Source organism: Mus caroli, unplaced genomic scaffold, assembly GCF_978045245.1.
Source record: "Mus caroli unplaced genomic scaffold, Mus_caroli_1 scaffold_13, whole genome shotgun sequence".
NCBI lineage: Eukaryota > Metazoa > Chordata > Mammalia > Rodentia > Muridae > Mus > Mus caroli.
In genome coordinates this window covers 68,785,921-68,808,643 of record NW_028227268.1, presented here as the reverse complement: position 1 = coordinate 68,808,643, position 22,723 = coordinate 68,785,921, and the positions used below count along the sequence as shown (strand labels likewise).

General features: G+C 46.5%; 1 protein-coding gene across 1 annotated transcript; it reads right to left on the bottom strand.

Moving 5' to 3' along the window:
• Nucleotides 1-10,014: 10,014 nt before the first annotated feature.
• Nucleotides 10,015-11,853, bottom strand: LOC110306329 (interleukin-3-like). Its single transcript, XM_021178497.1, has 5 exons — nucleotides 11,689-11,853; nucleotides 11,554-11,592; nucleotides 10,469-10,564; nucleotides 10,293-10,334; nucleotides 10,015-10,170 (listed from the first exon to the last, which is right to left on the bottom strand). The coding sequence occupies exons 1-5, from the start codon at nucleotides 11,851-11,853 to the stop codon at nucleotides 10,015-10,017; spliced, it is 498 nt and encodes a 165-aa protein (XP_021034156.1).
• Between the last annotated feature and the right edge of the window lie 10,870 nt (nucleotides 11,854-22,723).

Genomic DNA, 22,723 nt, shown 5'->3' with positions numbered 1-22,723 from the left:
TTAGGGATCAGAGAGTGCTCAGGGCAGGAAACGTGTCTGTATCACCCAGGATGGAAGTGAAAGGTGAGTCTGGGGTCTCCAGCAGCTGTATGAGAAACAGAGGAAGCCCCGAGTGACGGTGACTGTAGGGATTGCAGTGAGTTCATAAACACTATCTCTCAGAGGCATGTGTGGGGGGGGGGAGTTGGGGACACAGAGGAAATCACAGAGGGATCTAAGCTCTGGTGTAGGGGGAGGCAGGGAAGTAGGAAAGAGGGACAGAAAGCATGTGAAAGTATTATGGGGTGCTTCTGTGAGTGCAAAGGAACGCACTGACAGGTGCATACTCAGGCTAGAACTTGAACCATGAAGAACTGGAAGCACAAGCTATCAGTAGGGGTCCATGCCCATGGGGGCCCCGGGCTGGATGAAGGGCTCTTGTGCCTCAGCGGTACCAGCAGACACCGTGAGGATTAGTGCTCCAGAAGCTCGTGAGTCCCACGGCCTGGGCTTCTCTGTGCCTCAGTCTCTTCCACCGTCATAATAGGGGCAATCCTTGACAACTTCGGTCCCCGTGGGGATTCTGTGTCCGTCTTCACTCCAGGAAGACAGCATCTTTGCCCAATACACATCCACGGCCATGAGCCCAAATTCAAGTTTTTGAAGGAGAAAAAAGCCCCATTCGCCCCATGAGAACTCCCTCTGTCAACCTGGGTCTCCCTCTCCTCCATGTTCTCTCACCATCCCAGGCCCATCTCACCCCCATCTCCTCCATTCTTTAGGACTGATTTCTGATTATACCCACAGCTCCCTCCCTCTGCCCTGGCCCTTTCCTATTGCTGTAAATTCAGTAACCATGCACATCTCTACACCGGCCACACCCCAGGCCTCTGTCATTTAATTTTATTATCTCCATGGTTGTCGTGCTGGTTGGGCTGTTCTGGGAGTAGAGAAGTAAGAATGAGGTGAAGGGACCAGCTGAGGTCAGAAGGGGTCCTGCCTCCGCCTTGGTCACTGGGTCCTCAGTCACACTGAATGGTTTGACTACGCAGACTCCCCTGTGCCTAACTCACCCTACACTAAAGACATCTATGTCTTTACCACTCAGAACCGGATACCTGACTCCTCCCTGTATCTTGCCTATCCACTGCCTGCTGGGGGGAGTCCTGTCCCTTGGGTGAACTCCTGAGCATGGCTTCTAGTGGAAGGCACCTGAGATCACTATCCATCCATCCCCTTCATTCTGTACCGACCCCTGCCTCTCCTTGCATTTTGCTGGCTAACTGGACAGAGCCAGGAGGCTCCAGTAGGCACTAACCTCTATCTCATTTCCCTGCCTCTGCAGGGGGAAAGCCTTGGAGGTCCTCAGCAACTGATTCAAATGGTAATCCAATCCAAGGAGGAAAGGACCTTTCTTTGTCTGGTGAGTCTCAAATTGTGGAGTGACTTTAGCCAGGTTCCTTTCCTTAGATACTTGCCTTTCTGGAAATTTCTCCTTGATTCATTCTTCTGGGGTCCCACATCTTTTTTTAGGTAAAGAAAAGATGTGCCTCCTATCTTGCCCTCCTGGAAAGCTGTCCTTGTAAAATTAAGATAAAAGATAAGTGAAATTGCTAGTGGCTGGTGTGACCTACTCTCTAGAAGGTGGCCTTATCAGCCTGTCCTCTCAGATCTACCATGGAGTGTTGCTGCCCTCTGCTGCCCCTTGGATGGACTTACTGACCTAGTACAAAGGGCAGTCTGGGGGCCATGACAGCTGCAAGCCACCAGCTCTGTGGTGATGATGGATCAGGGAGTCAGTGCGCTTTTTTTGTCGGTGGCTGGGCATAACAAAGGACCTGTCCCCCTGGGCCATTGTAACAAGAAATTATGCACAGCAAGGATTGTCTCTAGTTTGAGAGGCTGAGAAGTCTGAAGAGAAAGAACCAATCTGCCCAGTTGCTTGTTAGCCCCACCCCCACTCCCGCCCAGTTCACAGACAGCTGTCACACTATGTCTTCACATGGAAAGGGGATTCAAGGGGCTTCCAGGATTCCTTTTCTTTTTAAAGACATGTTTTTAATTATGTGTAGGGAAGTGGTGGTAGGACTTCTGTATGTATTAAAGCCAGAAGAGGGCACTAGATCTTTCAGACATGGAGCTACAGGCAGTTGTGAGCCACCTAAAGGTGTTAAGAACTGAACTTGGGCCTTCCATATGAGCAGCTCATGCTCTTAGTCACTGAGCAATCTCTTTAGCCTGGAGTCCGTTCTTCCTTTCTTCCTTTCTTCCTTTCTTCCTTTCTTCCTTTCTTCCTTTATTCCTTTCTTCCTTTCTTCCTTCCTTCCTTTCTTCCTTTCTTCCTTCCTTCCTTCCTTCCTTCCTTCCTTCCTTCCTTCCTTCCTTCCTCTCTCTCTCTCTCTCTCTCTCTCTCTCTCTCTCTCTCTCTCTCTCTCTTTCTCTTTCTCTTTCTCTCCTTCCTTCCTTCTTTCCTTCTTTCCTTCTCTTTCTCTTTTTCAAGACTCCATTAGCAAATACCATTACACAAGTATTTAGGGTTAGACACTTAGTCTAAGTCCAACGCACATAAATATTCCTTCAAATCCTATCAAGAACCAGCCACAACTGGATTCTGGATTCTAACCTAGGGCAGTGTTTGGGCAAGGCGGTGCTGTCCCCAGACAGGGTCTGAGGTTTGATGTCACAGGTAAACCTACGTAAGACAGGTCAGTGGTCATTTCTGACTCAAGCTGGCCATAGGCTGCAGACTGGACAATTCCAGGACATTCCACAGGATGTCTGAGGAGGCTCATTCTCACTTTAGGAATGTCGCCTCCTCCTTCCACTCCCTGCCTGCAATGTGTCTTGTGTTTCTGACCTCTCTCCTTACCCAGCCACTAACTTCTGCTTATTGTATGTTTCTGCAGCAACAGAGACCTGGGCCACCTCAGTGTCCAACCCAGAGCTGGGGAGAGTGTCAGACATCACTCTCATCCCAGGGCCTTCTATGTCGCATGAGTGCTCTGAGCACATTGTGGTACCTGGCCATGGCTCCAAAGAGTATGCCCTTCAATGAATGGGCTAGGCAAGAGAAAAGTAATGGACTGCTGCCCCACTTCCAGTGAGAGAGGCTCTCACAGTTGGAAAAGTAAAACAGAATTCCAGGGAGAGTCTGTTGGGAGGTGTGTTAACTGGATTTTTGTCAACTTGACACAAATAGAGTCACCTAGGAAGATGAAATTTCAGTTGAAGAATCTCTGTCAGACTGGCTTGTGGGCATGTCTGAAAGGGGTTCTTTTGATTAATGATTAATATGGGAGGGCCCAGTCCACTGTGGACGGGCAGGTGGTGTCAGGAACTGTGTAAGAATGCACACTGAGCAAGCCAGTAAGCAGCATTCCTTCTTGGTCTCGGCTCCACTTCCTGCCTTGAGTTCTTGCTTTGGCTTCCCTTGATGCTAGACTGGTCTGTAAACTAAACGAAATCCTTTCCTGCACAAGATGCTTTTGGTCAGTGCTTTAGCACAACGGAGAGGCAAACTAATACAGAGAATGCGTCCCGATTTGCACGCTTGTCAACTCCACCACTGAGACTAATGCCATGCAGCAGATAACAGAGCATGCCTGACGATCATTTCTTTTTTAGAGTTTAAAAACTGAGGGTTCAAGATGATGGATTTCATTATGCAATTTCAAACATACTTTCTTTGAAACCCCACTCCCCACCTCATTCTCCCCATTCCTTTCCTGTCATTCCTCTTCCTCCCCCTGCCCCCCTGATTCTGCTTCAATAGCACATGTATTGTTACCCACTCCCCCATCCACCTCTCTTAAGACCTCTGTTTCCTCTCTCATGGTCCTCCTTCTACTTCCGGGACCTATGACCACACCCACGTTAGAGACACATGCATAAAAATGTTAATATAGGGCCTTTATTAGAGAAAAGGTATGTGATATTTGTCTTTCTAAGTCTGGGTTACTTCTCTTACATATAGTCATTTCCAGTTCTATCTTCCCCAGGTCCTGGAAATCCCATGATTTCATTTTTCTTTGTTACTGTATAAAACTCCACTCTGTAAATGACATTTCCTTTATCTAGACATCTGTTGATGGACATCTAGGCTGGTTCCATTTCCTGGCTACTGCGAAGAGTACAGCAAGAAACACAAACGCTCAAGTGTCTCTATGATAGGAATTAGAGTCTTTTAGATGCAAAAGTGTACATATGGTGGTTCTACTTCTTGGTGGTGATAGGCTTCCATATTGATTTCCATAATGGTTGTACCAGTTAATACCCACAACTAAGTAAGCAATAAGTAAGGGTTTCTCTTTCTCCATACACTGACCACCATGTGTGTGTGTGTGTGTGTGTGTATGTGTGTGTGTGTGTGCACGCACCTGTGCCCCATTCTAGCTGAGTGAGATGTAATCTCAAAGTAGTCTTAATTTAGATTGCCCTGATGACTAAAATTATATATTTATAATATATATAATTTTTCCAAATATTTATTGGCCATCTGTTTCTTCTCTGAGAATTGTCTCTTTATCTCAGCCTTCCATTTGTGCTTGGAAGATGTGGAGGTTTGGTGTTCAATTTTTTTTCAGTTCTTTGTATATGGTAGATATTAAACCCCTAACTAGCTGTCAGACAGACAGCTAGTTAAAGCTTTCTATTATTCTGTAGTCTGTCTCTTCACATTGTTGAGAGTTCTTTAGCTGTGTAGAACCCGTGTATTTTGTTAATGCTGTTTGTCAGTTCTTATCTCTTGTGTGGCAGGAGTCCCTTTAAGTGTTCTTGCCCGTGTCTATATTTCTATCAGTTTCAGCACTTTATAGTTAAGTCTGAGATTTGTTTTTAATCGATTTTTGTGCAGCATGGGAGATAAAGGTCTACTTCCATTATTCTGTATGTGGATAGCTGGTTTTCCAAACACCATTTTGAAGAGTTTCCCCTCCACCCCCAGTGTGTCTTTTAATGACTTTTTCAAAAATTAGATGGCAGTAACTGTGTGGGTTTATTGTTGGGCTCTATTGGCAGACATATCTGTTTAGTGCTGTATTTGTCACTATGGCTTTGCAGTATATTTTGAGGTCAGATATTATAATACTTCTAGTACTATTCTTTTTGTCTGGGACTCTCTAAGCTTCTTGGGGTATAAGAACTTTATAATTTTTTCTTCTGGTTCTGTGAAGAATGTTACTGGAATTTTGATGAAAATTACCTTGAATCTGTAGACTATTTTTTTTTTTGGCAATGTAACCACTTTCACAATATTCTTTCTGCCAATAATTTCTATTTCCAATGTCTTAAAGTTTTTATTGTAGAATCCTATCAGCTCTCTGCCTAGAGTTAATATCCTTTCTAGGTATTTTAAATTTTGAAGCTACTGTGAACGGTGTGTATTTCTAATTCCTTTTTCATAAAAGTTGTTATTAGTATTTAGAAAAGCTACAAACTTTGTATGAAGATTTTGTGTTCTGAAACATTGCTGAGAACATTTGTCAAACCTAAGGATTTTCTATTGGGAACTCTAGGGTCTTTTAAGCATATTCATGCCATCTGTAGTCAAGGGTAATTTGACTTTATTCTCTACTTATATCTGTTTTTGTTTCTTTTCTTTGTCTATTGCTTGGACAAGGACTAGAAGCCCAATACTGAATAAAAGTAGAAAAAAACCCTTATCCTGTTCTAGGTTTTGAAGAAATGCTTTCAGTTTTTGCCTGTTTAGTATATTGTTGACTATAGGTTTGCCACATATAGTATTTATTATGTTGTGGTATGTGCCTTCTAAATTTCTTTGGGGCTTTTATCGTGAAGGCACAATAAAACTTTGCCAAATGCCTTTTCTGTACCTATTGAGATGGTATACATGCTGATGGGATACATGCTGAGGAAAGCTGCTAACAGGGAGTGGAACCAGCCTAGGAGAAAGCAGTATGTTGCAGTCAACAAAGATGAAAAAGGAGTGGAGATCTGAAGACCGCTTTGACATCAGCCATGGAGATGCAGAGTTTGGCATTTGCCCAGCTGGTTTCCTGTCTTTCTTTGGGGATTACAGTTAAGTGATTGGATGAATCTCAGAAGAGACCTTGAAGGACTTTTAACATTGTTGAGACTGCTATATACTATGAGGACTTTGAAAGTTGGTCTAAATGCATTTTGCATTATGCTATGTTTAAGTATGCCCCCTCCGCATAGATTCATGTGTTTGAACAAATCTATGGGGGCCAGGGAGTAGAATGTCATGGTTTGTATATTCTTGGGCCAGGGAGTGGCACCATTTGTAGGTGTGGCCTTGTTGGAATAGGTGTGACCTGGTTGGAATAGGTGTGTCACTGTGAGTGTGGGCTTAAGACCCTAGTTGCCTGGAAGTCAGTCTCCCACTAACAGCCACTGGATGCAGATGTAGAACTCTCAGCTCTGCCTGCGCCATGCCTGCCTGGATACTGCCATGCTCCCACCTTGATGATAATGGACTGAACCTCTGAACCTGTAAGCCAGCCCCAAGTAAATGTTGTTTTTTATAAGACTTGCCTTGGTCATGGTGTCTGTTCACAGCAGTAAAACCCTAATTAAGACAGAAGTAACCCAGACTTAGAAAGACAAATATCACATACCTTTTCTCTAATGAAGGCCCTATATTAACATTTTTATGCATGTGTCTCTAACGTGGGTGTGGTCATAGGTCCTGGAAGTAGAAGGAGGACCATGAGAGAGGAAACAGAGGTCTTAAGAGAGTTAAGAGCTTTTGTGGTCTTTCTGTTATGCCTTATGCATCTGTTAAGGTAGATTTGTCCTTTTCTTTTTATGGTCCCCTGCTTTCCCCTACTCCTCATTTGCTTGTTTTATTTTATGTGAGTCATCTACACCTGCTGTTAGTAAGGTGGGGGGCAACTGCAGTAACATATGAGATTTAACAGCTGTCCTGGCATTGGCTTTGCAGAAGATATCTGTGTACTTTAGGGTTGTCTCTGATAAGGTTTAGACACAACATGTTTGTGTCTGGGTAAAGCGTGGTTTATCGTTTCTGTTAGAGCTAAGGATATCAGTATGTAACTGGTGAAATAGAAGTATGGAAGAAATGGAGAAGGAGGAGGTAACAGTTAAGGATGAAAAGAGAAAAGGCACAGGTGTGAATTCCGAGAAGAAACTACTGCAGAAGTAAGCACTGTGGGCCTATCAGTCTCCACATGTAGGGAGGGGGCTACTAGTCTCAGTAATTCAAACAAGCTAAGTCAGAGTGTCCTTCCCAAAGAGAAACATCTCTACCACTAAAGATCACTCTGCCAGAATTCCCTGCTCTGGGGCCTGCTGCTGCAGGCTACAACTTTGCCTCTGGTGTCTTAAAGATTGGGTTTTGGGTGGCAGACTATGGGGGTGTATGAGGCCCACACATATGAGCTTACCTTTGTGCACCATCAGGGCACCGTAACAGGTCCCACAGCATACTCTCACACTTCAAGATGGATTATCAGGCAGTGTCTTCTCTGGCAATATCTCCTGGTCTTCAGCCTTGGGTCTCTGGGTTGCACCAGCCCAAATCTGTGCATGCCTTATCCAGCCTTTGGCTGCATTTCCAGAGCCTGGACCCCCTCTTTCCAGCTCCTGAGGTGTCCACCTATACTTAATTTGCAGTTGACCAGCAGGAGCAGAGTTGTGGCTGATACCAGTGGCTTGGCTCCTTTGTGGAGAAACTCCCACCTCAGCTTATTTCTGTTTTCTTTAAAAATATTTCCTTTTATATATGAATAGAGCTATTGTGCTTTTAACCTAGTTTTCATCTATGCATGAACTTCAACTTCTAATCTACCACCTTGCCCAGAATGTTCTGGAATTTCTTTTTAAACATTGAACAATTGGTTCCATGAGTCAGTATGGTGGTCTCAGCTCACCACTGACACTGGGTCTCGTTGCTATGTGGACTCGTTACTGGGGAAGCATGGCTGGACGGGGCAGCAGGTGGCAGGACCCTAGAGGGAGGCGAGGATGAGGATGAGCTATGACTCTGCATGGGGCATGAAACAAAGCACAGATGCTGTTTCAGCTAGGATGGAATAGGACCAGGCACAAAAGTTCATGAGTGAAAGCAAGTGGGTGAAGTGGATTCCCAGGAGAATTGGGGAATCTAGTCTAGAATCCAAGTTAACTGAACATATTAGACCCATCTTCCCCCACAACACCTAAGTGAGCCCTAAGACTAGGGGCATTTTCTTCCTCTAGTGGTCATTTCACAAACTGCAGAAACAAACCTCTGACTTCTCAGCCCTGTGAACATCCCAAGCATTCAGGTGAGTGAGGCTGGGGAAGAGGGGGAGTGGGGGCAGGGAGAGGAGAGGTTTATTTCTTTGGGAATTTAAAAGTCTATTTGGAAGAGGTACATAGAAGAATGCATTTCTGAGCTAGTGGCAGATAAACTGCCCACTTCCTCCTACATCTTCAACAACTGGGCTGTTCCTCACTGGGAGCCTAAAGAGATAAAGATAGAAAAGAAAAATAAAGGGGAATGAGCCCCAGGAGCTGATGTCAGTGTCCAAAGCTGCCTTATGGGGCTCTTGAGGAATCAGGGAGGATAGTATTCCCTTGTGTGGTGACAGAAAAAGAAGGCTCATTTGGCCCCTTGTCCCACCTGGCTCCAAGGCTAGAGGATTCACCAGGCACCACCCGGCAGGGTTCAGGGAGCCGGGCTGGGCGGCACACAGTACCAAAGAGTCAGATGGTAGACTGAATCCCACCTTGGTGGTGTTCCAGATCCCACCATTCAGGCTGTTTTCTGCAACCAAGACACCATATGGTTGTCCTTCTCGTGGTCCCCTCCTTATCCTTCCCTTTCAGAGGAGAGCCCTGTCATGGGTCATCTTGGACAATCCAGAACTAGACAGTAGGAACCCTACAGTGGGACTGAGCTGAAGGTGGCTGAAAGTTTAGGTAGAAAGAAAGGGAGGGGGAAGGTCTGGGAAGCCACAGCGCTTTTGTATGCTGGAGCTCCCACAGCGTGGATAACCGTGAGGAAACACAAGCAAAAGGTGAGGGCGCGTCCCATATGACAGCCTTAGGATACAGGCAAGCCCATAGGTACGTCCTCTAACGATTTAGGGTTAATGCTCAAAGATGCCTTTTTAAAGCTCAATCCGGCTCAATAGGTCATGAATCCCAGGGTCAGTCTGGAGTCAGGCACGAGGTAGGGAGACTAAATCAACCAAGAGAAGCCGTAAGCCTAGGCAGGCATGGAAACTTCTGGAAGAAGTAGGATTTCTGTGTCTGAGTAACCTGCACCCTCAGAGAGTCCTGCCAATTGGGAGCTCAGACGGTGGTAGTGGATAGGCTTCCACTACAGGAAGTGTTAGGAACACTGCTGCAGTTCTAAGCATGACCACTAGGGGAGGCATTCTAATGGATTTCAGTACTAGGCAGCATGTTCTGGGGCGCCAAGCCTGAATGAAGTCCTAGAGCGGGGCACTAGTTAGAAGCTGCATTTACTTGGCCTAACTTTGCCAAACTGGACTTCTGTAGTCCCATAAAACAAAAAATCACACATTCTGGTTTGGAGTGAAGAGTAGATTAAATAGTAAAGGTTAAATGTCCAGACCAAGATCTGATACATGTTGCATGCTGTGTGGCTGCATGTGATGTCTGGACAAGTATCCTCTAGGACTGTTACAGAGGTGAACCCAAACTCCTCAAGAAACTGGACGAAACCAAACCCGTTTGTTCAAAATTATTTATTTCCACAAGGGTTTAAAAGCCTATTTAAAACAAAGGGACAAATGAACATGGCCCCAGTCTTCCTTGGAATTTTCTTTGGAGAAACTCCTCCTCAGCTAAAACAGATATACTCACATCACAGAAGGCAATAAATAAATAAATAAATACATAAATACATAAATAAATAGCCTTAATGGAATAAAATAGGAACATAATTAGGTAAAGCCAAAGGAGAGTTGCAAATTTCAGAAAGTAGATAAATCGATAAGACATTTGATGGCATAAAGGAATGTAAAATCCTTTTGAGCATGGGCCATGAGGAACGTTCAGACTTTAGGTGCTCTGCCTGCTGTTTTAACATTCCACGGTTCCACGGTTAGGAGAGACGGAGCCAGATGCAGGCTGAGGTGGTCTAAAAGTTAGCACTGTCTCCAGATCGTTAAGGTGGACCATGTAGAATCTCAGTTTCTTCCAAAAGTCATCCAGATCTCGAATGAAGACCCCTGACAGCTGTGAGGAACCAGAAAAGAAGGCATTAGATGTGAACATGCTGCTGCGGGCCACAGCAAACTATAAGTCTGGTCATGGGCAAGGGCACAGCCTGCTAAACACGTGGGGGAAGGGCAGCTTACCGCAGAGTCATTCGCAGATGCAGGCAGGCAACAGTTAAGTTTCTGTGGAGAGACACCAAGGCATAGTCAGATTCCTCCTAAAGTGGAGAAGGCCCTACTTTCCTCTCCAAAAATGCTGGGAAAGGTAAAGGCATGGAGCCCCACCCCCACCCCCAACCCTCTGCAGCTCCACACACCTGAAGATTGGACTTGATAACATATTTGTCCTTAGGATCCAATTTCCCTTGGCTTTCCAGGAATTTGGACAGGTTTACTCTCCGAAAGGTCTTATCCTAAGAGGGCAAGAAATCTTTATGTAAGGCCCAGGGATGTGAGAGCTGGGAGGTGAGAACCAGAAATGAAAGAGCTTGGGAGTTGAGAGCCAGGGAGGTGAGATCCAGAGAGGTGAGAGCCAGGGAGGTGAGAACTGGAAAGGAAAGAGCTGGGGAGGTGAGAGTTGGGAAGTGAGAGCTGGAGAGATCGGAGCCAGGGAAGTGTGCCTGCTATTTGAGATTTCTTTGAACAGCCTTATTCCTGTCCCTTCATTATCCTGGAGCTAAAAGCTAGTGTATATCTCAGACAAGGGCCTGTTTCTCCCAAGTACCAGGTCTTAACTCCTGGCAGCCTGTGGGCTGTGTGAAGGATCTAGGCAGATTTGTCTGTACTTGAGGAAAATACATCCCTCCAGAAAAACTCTAGAAAAGGCAGAAGGTTGGCCAAGGAAAATACCAAGATGCCAAAAACCCAGGCTAATGCTTTAATTTAATTAATAATTTCTAGATACTTAGAAGAAAATGCTATGGGCTCCAACATGTTCCTAGGGAGGGGAAATATAGACATTCAGCAAAGAACTTCATGTTAGGTCCAAACAAATAAAAACAAGACAGAACTATTGTATCAAACTAGAACTAGGAAAATAGCTGCAAATAGTAATGTCTGGGGCTGGTGGAAGTGGAAAACACAAACTTCAGTTCTGGAGGAGGAAGAAAAGCAAAAGACACAAAAGTCACAGAGGGCAATGGCATCCCCACTGAAAGTGGAGCCAGAGGCCTGCAGCAGGCAGGGTTCACCCACAGCTGTCTTCAGTGTATATCCTAAAAGGTAACTCATTATTGCAGCTGACTGTGGTATATACTGAGGCTTGAGAGCAATCTGATGATTTCCTTAACAACCCCACCGAGATAGATGCAAAAACGGAAGCAAGGCAGTGTGGAGTGATGGCTGAAGTCACCCAGGCAGGAGATAGATGGAACCCAAGAATATCCCAAAGCAGGGCTCTTACCCTCAGGGCTCTTGCATGAACAGTTTCGACTTCATATTCCTGTGGGGCCATAGAGAGAAAGAATCATGAGGCTCACTGGCTTGAGGCACCTGTTGGAGCGAGCCTACACCAGGCCAACCTCAGCCAGTTACTCACTGGGAGCTTCCCTATAATCTCCTTGACAATAGAGCTGCAATTCAACGTTCTGGTTAAACGGCGGGTACCCGGGCCACTGATTGAAGCTTGGAGTCCCTGGTGGAAGAGCATCAGGAGCAGGAGCAGCATGGAGTGGATGCTGGTGGTAGAGCTGGCAAGAACCATTGTCTCGTTCTGGTCCTCCAAAGGGGTTCTGAAGAAGCCACAGGAGCCTTCACCTTATATGTATTCAGAGAGGGGTGGGGCGGGGCCCGGCGGGGCAGGGGGGAGGGCAGGCATCAGAAGTAGCTTTATCTGACATGGAACCTCCATAGCAAACCACAAACTTATTCATCACTTTCTAGTACTCAAGATTATCGACATGGGAAGAAAGACTGCTTATTCAAAGGCCATCTTCTTCCTTTGTCATAGAGATGGACGGAGTGGAAACGGGTTGTGGGAGGAAGTAGCCTGGCTCTGAGCCAGCTTGGGCTTTCTATGCAGTGGAACCTCATCCTACCATCCCTTGTACAAACTTGACCCTGACTGTACACCCTACCTGATGGAGGTGGTCACCAGAGTCACTGGAGCAGACTTGAACTTGGTAGGCATTCTGGCACATGGTTAAACTTCCATGTGTGGGCTAGTCCTCTGCCTGGTGGTAGCCAGAGCTAAATGTGTCTCTAGGCAGCTTTCCCGTTGACCCTTATTCCTTGCAGGTAGTTATGGAGTTCAGCTCACCCTTTCATTGGCCTAGTCTCAGTGCAGTTAAGGCAATACATGAAGGCCCAAGTCCAGAGGACAAAACCCTCGATGGACATATGGCTGCAAACACTAGGGTATCCTTCTGATAACCCAGGCAGTTAGGACTGGGGACCTAAGGACAAAGGTGGGCCTCGAGAACAGTATTCCTGGGAGCTGTGGGATGGTTTAGCAGGTGGTATAACCAAGTCTAAACAGGGAGTGCAAGTGAAGAGAGGAGAGCATTGCCCTGAAGGAAAGCCATATCGAGGGATTTATATCCCAGTTGACCCTGGAGCATGAATGTGATGGGAGCCTGCCTGCAGATCAGGCCTGCAGAGGTGGGAAGGAAACAGGGACAGTTAGGGGAAGTTCTCAAAGGACCTGAGAAACCACAGCTAGGGAGAAAGTGGGAAGGCCAGGATCGAGGAGAGCCAGGGGACACTAGCCCCCTTCTCTATGGGACAGGTTGGCAGGCCACAGCACACAATAGGGAGCCAGATGAAGTTTTGGTAAAAGATGGGTGTGATGAGGCTGGTTAAATATTTCTTCAAGATGACTAGGCTGGGGTGCAGGGAAGCAGAGGCATGGTAGAGAAACCAGGGTTTGGGTCGGGTTGTGGTGTGATGTGATCAGCGTAAGGCGATGAAGGTTAGCACGTTATGCTGAGGCAGGGGAAACTGGGTGCTTCTGTCTTCAAAGTAGGAGCAAATATGGTGAAAGATAAGGGTGAGACAGCAAGTGGGGGTGCAAAGACTGATGCCATCTATGGCCTGAATACTCCCGGTCCAGCCAAGCAGACCTTGTACTAGGAGACTGGACTCCTGGATCCAGATCAGAGCATATTCTACACTTAAGGGGAATCTCACTAGGGAGCATTTGGGGGTTTGGGAACCAGTTTGGGTGCCCAGGAGGCATTACTCATCAAATAACTTATGTTAAGTAATTGCTGTGTGCAGGAACCATAGATAGGACAGACCTCAGCCTCGAGGGAAAGGCAGACTAGTGCTCTGTTCCTGTTCTAGTGGTCCTCAGGCCTGCAGGGTCAGCACCACACTCTTGGCTTTCAGATTTTCATTTTGACAAGACCCTCTGCAGCACACAAGGAGCTCTGATTTAAATCTACCAGTGACTGAGACTCAGAAGAGGCCCCCGGGCCCCAGAGACCAGCGTTTGTTTCTTGACCTCTCCATTGTTGCTTGCTGTTACTTTTAGTGTCAGCACCTTGGGGATGGAAGCATGCACCATGCGATCCCTCATTAAGGAAAAATGTCTATTTTTGTGTAAACAAGCTTTTGTTGAGAAAACTCAAAACAATGAATTTTAAAGCTGTGGCAACCAAACACTTTTACATGTAGTGTCTGCCTCCTTAAAACTCCCAGTTTTGTGTTGTAGTGAGGAAACACCAGCAGCAGCAATGGGAAGCATGGAGCAATGGGGGAGTAGAGTACAAGCAAGGTTTATGATCTACATTTGTGAAAATGCCATAATGACTGTCCCTCTTGTGCTATGAATATACACTAGTGATTTTAAAAAAGTAATTGGCTGGGAAGATGGCCAATGGGTTAGAGTATGTGAATCTTCAACACCCACATAAAAAGCCAGGCATAGCCATGTGTGCCTATAAACCCAGCACTGTAAGCCAGAGAGAGTAGGATTACAGGGTTCTCACATGTATGTACACGTGTATGCATACACCACACACAAACATATACTGCATATGTACCCACATACATATGTGTGTGTGTGTGTGTGCACCACATATACTACTCATACAAAAGAAATTTTTTTTTTTTAAGAAAAAAGGGGAAGAGGGATCATTGGCATTTAGTAGGTTTGTTCCTTCTTTGAAACACGATACTAAGCTAGATATGGCTGCATACCTATACTCCTAGCCACTCAGAGGCAGGAGGATTGTGTGAGCCCAGGAATTTGAAGGAACTTGAGCAACATGACAAGAAGCTATCTCAAATGCTAGTGTCAACACTTTTAATCAATGAAAGTAACTATAAAGTTTATTGAAGGGAGGAGCTAGAGAGATGGCTCAGCGGTTAAGAGCACTGACTGCTCTTCCAAAGGTCCTGAGTTCAAATCCCAGCAACCACATGGTGGCTCACAACCATCCGTAATGAGGTCTGACACCCCCTTCTGGTGCGTCTGAAGACAGCTTACAGTGCACTTAGATATAATAATAAATAAATCTATAAAAATAATAGTTTATTGAAGAGAACGAAACTTCATGCGAGTAGTATTGAGACATGTGGGTTGGTTGCAAGAGGAGGATATAGCAAAGTGTCCCAGGAAGCTTTATCTAGTTTGAGACAACAGCTGAAAGATTGGAAAACTGTTACTAAAGGGGTTGAGAGACTCCTCTGGACCTGAGGAAGGTTCTGGTGCCGATGGAGAGATCCAGATAGCACTGAGTGTTGTCTAAGTTTATAAAGTGCCAAGAGCAAAGTCCTTGTCATGGTTAATTGCCTTATTCTTCATGATGGGCCAATGAGGCAGTACTGTCATTTTCTCTGTTTTACAGATGAAGAAACTGAGGTTTAAAGAGGCTGGGCTCAAGGCACTAAGAGATGACCTCATAATCAGATGACTGAATGTGACTAGCCCACAGGGACTAGCTTAGGAGATGAAGTGGCATGGCTGGAGGGGCTAGGAGTTCAAGGAGAATGTGGCACTGGTAGAAGTTGGTGGCCTTGCACTGAGGAGTGAGTGAGAGTGGCAGGGAGAGCAGAAAACTCCTCTAATTTGTCCTTTTAAATTTTTTCTCACTTTTAAATTTTACTTTGTATGTATGTATGGCCTTAATGTATGTATGTGTGCCTTGTGCCTGCCTAAGAAGCCAGAAGAGGGTGTTGTCCCTCTGGAAGCAGAGTTACAGATAGTTGTTAGCTACAATGTGGGTGCTGAGAACTGAACCCCGGTCCTCTGCAAAAGCATCCAGTGCTCTTAACAGCTGAGGAGTCTCTCTAACCTTCATATTGGTATTTTGAAGAAGAGAGGCATAGAGGCAGCCAGCACAGTCATAGAGTCATAGAAGGACTTTTCCAGACAGGGACACTCTATATCTGATGAGACCCACTGTCAGAACAAGATGACCAGGTGACGGATGGATACAACATGCCTGAGGGGACAGGGAGGACCTTCTCACCAGAGGTCACACCAACTCCTAGGTGAGACCTGGGGACAAGGCTGCCTGCGAGAGTCTCATCTATCTGGTGGGGAAGGTGCAGCATGTTGGAGTCCCAGATTTGATGCAGAGAGAGGAAAAATGGCTTCTTTGTCCGCTGTGAGATACGTCACACTCTGAGGGTGATGGGGTCAGAGGTGAGAGGAACAGTAGGGTTGGATTGCTTGAGCTCCTTGTCCTGGGTGACCTTGAGGGGATGGGTTCACAGCCTTGTGTCAGAGAATGAGTTAATTGGGAAGACCTAGGCCTCTGATGGTAAAGCCACTGAGGCAGGGTGCTGGGCCCAAGAGAGTAGGCTCACAAAAGCATGAGGGAGCAAAGACATACTCAAAGGAGTCAGATGTGGTGCGGACAGCTCCCAGGGGGAAGCCTCTCTGAGCAGCCCAACACGCCCTGCTATCCAAGGAACCAGAGGCAATGAAAAACCCTATTCCTAAAAGCCAATGTGATTGTCAGAGGGCTACCCAGCTATCCCTGCTGCACATATCTGGGCACCTGTCACCTCTATGATGTCATCTTGTCAAGACGATGAACCTGGGCTTCCCTGGGAGTCTCCTTTGAGGTCTTAATCTACAGGAACAGCTTTGGTGAAATCACAGAAAGCCACTTCCTCCCTTCCCCGTGGGCCTTGGTGTCTAACCCCTGGGAGATAGTGATTCCACCCCTGACACTTGCGTCAGCCCAGCCCAGGGAAGCCTCTTCCACAGGCGGGCTGATTACTATCTCCAAGTCTACAGCTTCACGTGCTTTCGGCTAAAGCATGCCTGACAGAAAACTTGGCTAAGCTGAGGCCCCAAAATCCATCAAAAAGAGTTGTCTAGAGCCTGTAGCACAGAAGCCCTGGAGGTTCTGTGTTCCCTAGGCCTCACCTGCATGATCTCTTTTGGCCTTGCTAGGTCCACTGTGTGACAGTGTCAGGATTCTCACCCTAGGAGTGAGACTAGAAAGTCACACCTGCTTCTTGTCATCATCCACCCCCATAGCCCAGTGGAATTTTCTGAGGCATCCACCACTGGCAGGGACTCGGGCCCCAGTCACTGTGACAAGCTTCCCTGCCACTTTCTCCACAGCATCACATGACAGATATTGTCTGCCCATGACCTCAGTTGTACTTCCGCTAGTGGCACTGACCACACAGCCTGGTTTTGTCTCTATGGCAGGCATCTTAGGGCCCAGGATGGCTCAGTGGGTATCATCAGGTATCTTGTGCCCTCTTGAGAGTGAGGGGCCCAAGAAAAGGCCCATTGGATAGTCCAGATAGGAAGGCCTGGACTGCTGCCTCACCAGGCCCTGCAGACCTTCCCCAGGACTTCACTCACCTCCCCTCAACTTTCCATCCCATGCTACAGGGACACAGGCTTCCCAGCTCCCAATCTGATCCTTGTATATGACCACTGGCCCCATTCTGATAGCAAAGACAGGTAGAGACTCTCTATTTGGAAAGACACACTTGGCCACTTGACTTATACCCAGGCCAGCGGTACAGCTGGGTTCTTGCTCTTGCCCTATAGAAAATGGAGTCCAAGAACAAAGGCTTCTCATGCAGGAGAGCTCAGAATTCCAATGTTGGGGCTCACCGCCTTCCTGCTGTCCACTGGCATTGTGTCGCAAGTATGGAGCAGCCTAACTGAGCCTCGACTGTTGAGAAGACTGGCAGAAGGGACCACTAAGTCCTGCAAGATGGTCTGGAGCAAGGCAGAGGAAATGCTCTCAAGAACAGATGGAGATGGGCTGCAGGTGTTTCTAATATACTGGTAGCTGGGAGTGGCCATCTTGTTTCTAGTGAACCAAATACCTGATAGGCCAGTCACTCTTTTGACAGGGCCTGTCATTCTCTTGTTACCTACCTGGAAGATGAAGATATGCAACATGCATTCTTGTTGTGCTTGCCATATGTATCTTGGACAAAACCAAGGGAAAGGGCCAAGATGCAGAGTCCTCAGCTCCATGTTCTCTAGTCTCAAAGGGTGAACTTAAATGCTAACAACTCACTATTTCAGGCCCCCAGCAAATGCTCAGCTGGGTGGGTGAGCCTTCAGGGAGATAGTGGCTCATTAGCTGTGCAGATGATGTTGCCAGGCAAACTTCTATCTGCCTCTCAGGCAGAGATAGAAGGAGAAGCTTGAAGGTCTTAGTTTCTATCAGGATAGCAGAACCAAACCATGGCTAAGGCTGGGCAAAGACAGACTCATGTGAGCATAGAGCCTGGCTGCCCTTCCCCCTGTGTCCACTGTCTCCAGCAGATAGCCAGCTCTTCCTTTCCTTGGTGAGGTAAGAGGAAACCTTTGCAAATGCCCTTTCATGTTCTATCCATGGAGACTGTTTCACAGCAGACTTCTGGTTTTCTGGCTCTTTCAAACTTTCCATCTCCTTCCATGATGTTCCCTGAGACACAGATGCAGGAGCTGTGGTGTAAATGTATCCACTGAGGCTGGGCTCCCCACAGTCTCTTCATTGTGCTCAGTTGTGATTCTTTGCGATGATCTCCATTTACTGGCGAGAGAAGTTTCTTTGATGATGGGTGGTAGCTACACTTCCCTGTAGGTGTTAAGGATAAGATTAGACTATAGTAAGGAATTATGCTGGTCTAGCAAAGTGTGGTAATAATAGATCATTTTCTAAGATCCAAGACCTCACTAGCCCTGAAAAACTGACTAGGTTTCTAGGGGTTACACAAACAAGGCTGGCACTAGTGTAATATCAATGAATATGCTATTGTGAAAGGAGAATTTTGGGGGGGGTCTCCCCTTAGAAAACTATAGGCAACTAATAATTGCTAGGAGAGTTAGTCTCTCCCACAGCCTCTTTTTGGTTATTCAATGCAGAGTAATCAGCCACAAAACTATATGTATGTAACAATAATAATCAAAGGAATAGGCTAGCAGAATAAGGGGGATATAGAAGAGGCTAGAAATGGGAAGGGAGGGGATACTGATACAATTCTATTCCAATTAAGAAAATAAGAACAAGCTCTCTTTTCTCTTGCTCTCTTGCTCCCTCTCTCTCCCCATTCCCTTCCCCCCCTCTCCACATGGTCATGGCCGGCCTCTACTTCTCTACCCTCTCCCTCTCTCTGCCTTTCTCTGCCTCTACTACTCTCTTAACTCTGCTCCCCATGCCCTAAGTAAAATCTATTATAGAAGAAGAAGAAGAAGAAGAAGAAGAAGAAGAAGAAGAAGAAGAAGAAGAAGAAGAAGAAGAAGAAGAAAAGAAGAAGAAGAAGAAGAAGAAGAAGAAGAAGAAGAAGAAGAAGAAGAAGAAGAAGAAGAAGAAGAGGAGGAGGAGGAGGAGGAGGAGGAGGAGGAGGAAGAGGAGGAGGAGGAAAAGGAAGAGGAGGAGGAAAGGGGAAAGAAAGAAAAGAAAGAGGAAAGAGGAAAAGAGGAAAGAGGTAAAGAGGAAGAGGAAAGAGAAGGAGGAGGAAGAAGAAGAAGAAGAAGAAGAAGAAGAAGAAGAAGAAGAAGAAGAAGAAGAAGAAGAAGAAGAAGAAGAAGAAAAGAAGAAGAAGAAAAGAAGAAGAAGAAGAAGGAAGGAAGGAAGGAAGGAAGGAAGGAAGGAAGGAAGGAAGGAGAAGAAGAAGGGGAAGGGGAAAGGGGGAAGGGGGAGGGGAAAAGGGAGGGGAAAGGGGGGAGGGGAAAAGGGGGAGGGGAAGGGGAAAAGGGAGGGGAAAGGGGGGGAGGGGAAAAGGGGGAGGGGAAGGGAGAAGAGGAGAAGGAGAAGAGGGGAAAGGGGGAAGGGGAAAGGGGAAGAGGGGAAAGGGGGAAGGGGGGAAGGGGAGAGGGGAAAGGGGGAAAAGGGAGAGGGGAGAGGGGGAGGGGAGAGGGGGAAGGGGAGGGGAGGAAGGGGAAGGGGAAAGAGAAAGAGGAAAGGGGAAAGAGGAAAGGGGGAAGGGGGAAGAGGAAAGGGGGAAGGGGAAAGAAAGAGGAAAGAGGAAAGAGGAAAAGAGGAAGAGGAAAGAGGAAAGAGAAAAGAGGAAAGAGAAAGAAAAGAGAAGGAGGAGGAGGAGGAGGAGGAGGAGGAGGAGAAGAAGAAGAAGAAGAAGAAGAAGAAGAAGAAGAAGAAGAAGAAGAAGAAGAAGAAGAAGAAGAAAAAGAAGAAGAAGAAAGAAAGAAAGAAAGAAAGAAAGAAAGAAAGAAAGAAAGAAAGAAAGAAAGAAAGAAAGAGAGAAAGAAAGAGAGAAAGAGAAGGGAAGAAAAGGAAAAGAAAAGAAAAGAAAAGAAAAGAAAAGAAAAGAAAAGAAAAGAAAAAAGATCAATAATGATTTTTACCCCATGGTAAGTTCCAGAAAATGACACAGACATCAATGTACTTGTCAGAAAGATTACAGATCAAGAAAAGATATTAAGTAGTTCTTCTGAGTCTTCTTAAGCTCCACCACCATGCCATCTTCCCAGCACACCCCCCTCCGCCCCGCCTCAGAGTAAGCTTATATGGAAAGGTATGAGAGCCAGGAGTCCTTAGATCCTCACATGGTGCCTCTTGTCATGTGCTTGGACTTGGTTATGTTTGGACCATCGATGTATCATGTACACCTCTGATACATCACCAGCTGGGTGGCACCGCCCATTGCCCTGGACCCAGCATGGCACCTGCCCTTCCTCCCCACACCTCATCTTAGAGGAAGCAATCAGCCCTTGCTAGCAAAAGTGTACCCTCACACAGTTTGTAAGGAGTAATTTTGTCTTCAGTGTTGCCTCTCCAGAAGTTGTCTCCCTTTGACTCAGCCCAGGTCATGCTTTCTGTTCCACAGTTAATATCTTTGATTCTGAGCCGTGATTCCTCCTGGAACCCTCTCTTCAGATATCTCTGTCTTGTCCCCTCAATGGCCCCACCTCAGTCCTGCCCCCCGGATCCATCAGCACCATCAGCAACACCCAGCCTATGCCTCTCCTCACTGCCACACCAGCCTCCTAGTGCCCCTCTGTTCTAATTCTTATGAACTTCTCACTCACCCTGTATTGTGCCCCAAGGTTGGCCACCCAAATTCCTATCACAACTCCCAGGCTGTGCCTCCCTTGGTCATCCTGGCGGCCTCTCTAGATACTTGTGTACTGCTGTTTCCCTTCCAGTGTCTTAGGGCTGGTCCATCAGGACCAGGCCAGGCCCCAAGGAAAGCTTGTGCATAAGTCTTTCATCTTATGGATCCCCGTGGCATGACACTCCTAGGGCTGTCATGGTCTGGGGGACATTTGGCTCCTTTTCTTGTGTAATCTTGCCCTCCAGACTCTCTTAGCTTCGAGAAAGAGTTTCATTGTCTCCAACTCTGAGAGCTGGAGCCTGGAGTCACACCCTTAGTTCCCAGGAGCCTGCATCATAAGATATGAACCACGCTCTGATTTTTTTTTCATGTTCTGAAACCCTCCCGTGAGATTCCATTTAGAGCAACTCTAATGGACAGACACTGTGTGACTTCAGTGATGTCTTATTTCAAGGTTACTGCCATCCAGCAGCTGCCTGTTAGTGCTAACCTATACAATCAAGGTTAGGAAAGAATTTAACAGGATTCTGAGTGGGACCTGATCTATTGCTCTGGGAGACACAAGGGTCAGCTATCTCACTAGCCAGTGTCTAGTGTTCTACACACAGAGGGGGGCTGTGGATGGCAGACTGCAGTGTATTTTTTCAGCCAATAGAGAGGAATTTTAGTACCTCATGTAAAAACTGATAAATATTTAAGGAGAGGGATATGCTGGTTGCCCTGATTTAACCAAAATGTACTGTGTGTGTTGAAATACTACACTTGTACCCCATATGTACATATACTTATAAGGTGTCAATTCAATAGGAGACCATCAAGATGGAAGATCCTAGATTGTCCTCATCTTCTTTCAGACCTGCTCATCTGTCAGGACTCAGTTCAAGAAGTTGCCAGAACCTCCCACCCCCCAAAGTCAGTGAGATATTTCCTAATGATATTCTGCTATATTCATAGATTGGGGTCTAGCCCAATTGTCATCAGAGAAGCAACACCTAGCAACTGATAAGAACGGATGCAGGATTCACAGTTAAACATTAGGTGGAGCATAGGAAATCCTGTGGAAAAGAGGAAGGAAGAATTGTAGGAACCAGAGGAGTCAAGGACACCTTAAGAAACTCACAGAATCAACTACTCAGGGCCCACGGGCCAGGAAGTCTTCATGGGCCTGACGTAGGCCCTCCACACATATGCTACAGTTGTGTAGATTGGTCTTCTTGTGGGGCTCCTAACAGTGGGTGCAGGAGCTGTCTCTGACTCTGTTGCCTGCCTTTGGGTCCTTTTCCCCCTACTGGGTTGCTCCATCCAGCCTAAATACAAGGGAAGTCTTTCTACGATTTGATACACCATGGCTGGTTGATATCTATCAGAGACCTGCCCTTTTCTGGGGAGAAATAGAAGAGGATTGGTTGGGGTAGGTCAGGGGAATGGAGGGAGGAGAAATTGTGGTCTTGATGTAAAATTAATTGATTAACCAATCGATTAATAATTTTAAAAATGTTTTCAGAAATCTCCATCTTTGTAGGGGAGGAATCTATATCCCCAAACCTCGCAGAGGCCTGCTAATCTGGCTTAGGCTTTTTTGAGGTCAGGAGATGACTCTTGGGTTCCTGTGCCCATGGTGGATAGCTGTGAATTGCAGCAGCTAGGGATGTGTAGTGAGCATCCCAGAGCCTGAATGCATCAGAGCTAGGGCTGGGCACACTATGGGCAGCCTGAAGGTGCCTGAGGAGGACAGAGAGGGTTCCCTGGTGCTGCAGTTGCAAAGTGTTGTGAGTGCCCGACATTGGTGCTGGGAACTAAACTCTGGGCGCTTCTAGGAGCTGAGCCATCTGTTTGGGTTAGTTTTTTTGTCATCTTGCACAAACTTGAGCCCCCTGGGAGGAGGGAACCTGATGGAGTTGCCTCCATCAGATTGGCCTGTAGGTATGGCTATGCGGCAGTTTCTTGATTAATGATTGAAGTGGGGAGGCAGTCTACTGTGGGCAGTGCCATGGGGAACAAGCTAGTAAGCAGCATTCTTCCACGGCCTCTGCTTTGGGCCCAAAAGTCAGTGTTTTATCACAGGCTCAGACAATCAAACCAAGCACCATCTCTGTACACTGACTGACTACTTGAGCTTCCATTGTGTTGGGGGAGGGGCAGGG

What these genes read in the sequence shown, in the direction of transcription:
- LOC110306329 (XM_021178497.1), bottom strand. Translation starts at nt 11,853, where the DNA reads ATGGTTCTTGCCAGCTCTACCACCAGCATCCACTCCATGCTGCTCCTG. An exon ending in TTATCAAGTCCAATCTTCAG is followed by an intron (nt 10,335 to 10,468) that starts GTGTGTGGAGCT and finishes GTCTCTCCACAG; the next exon opens with AAACTTAACTGTTGCCTGCC. An exon ending in CATCTGCGAATGACTCTGCG is followed by an intron (nt 10,171 to 10,292) that starts GTAAGCTGCCCT and finishes GGTTCCTCACAG; the next exon opens with CTGTCAGGGGTCTTCATTCG.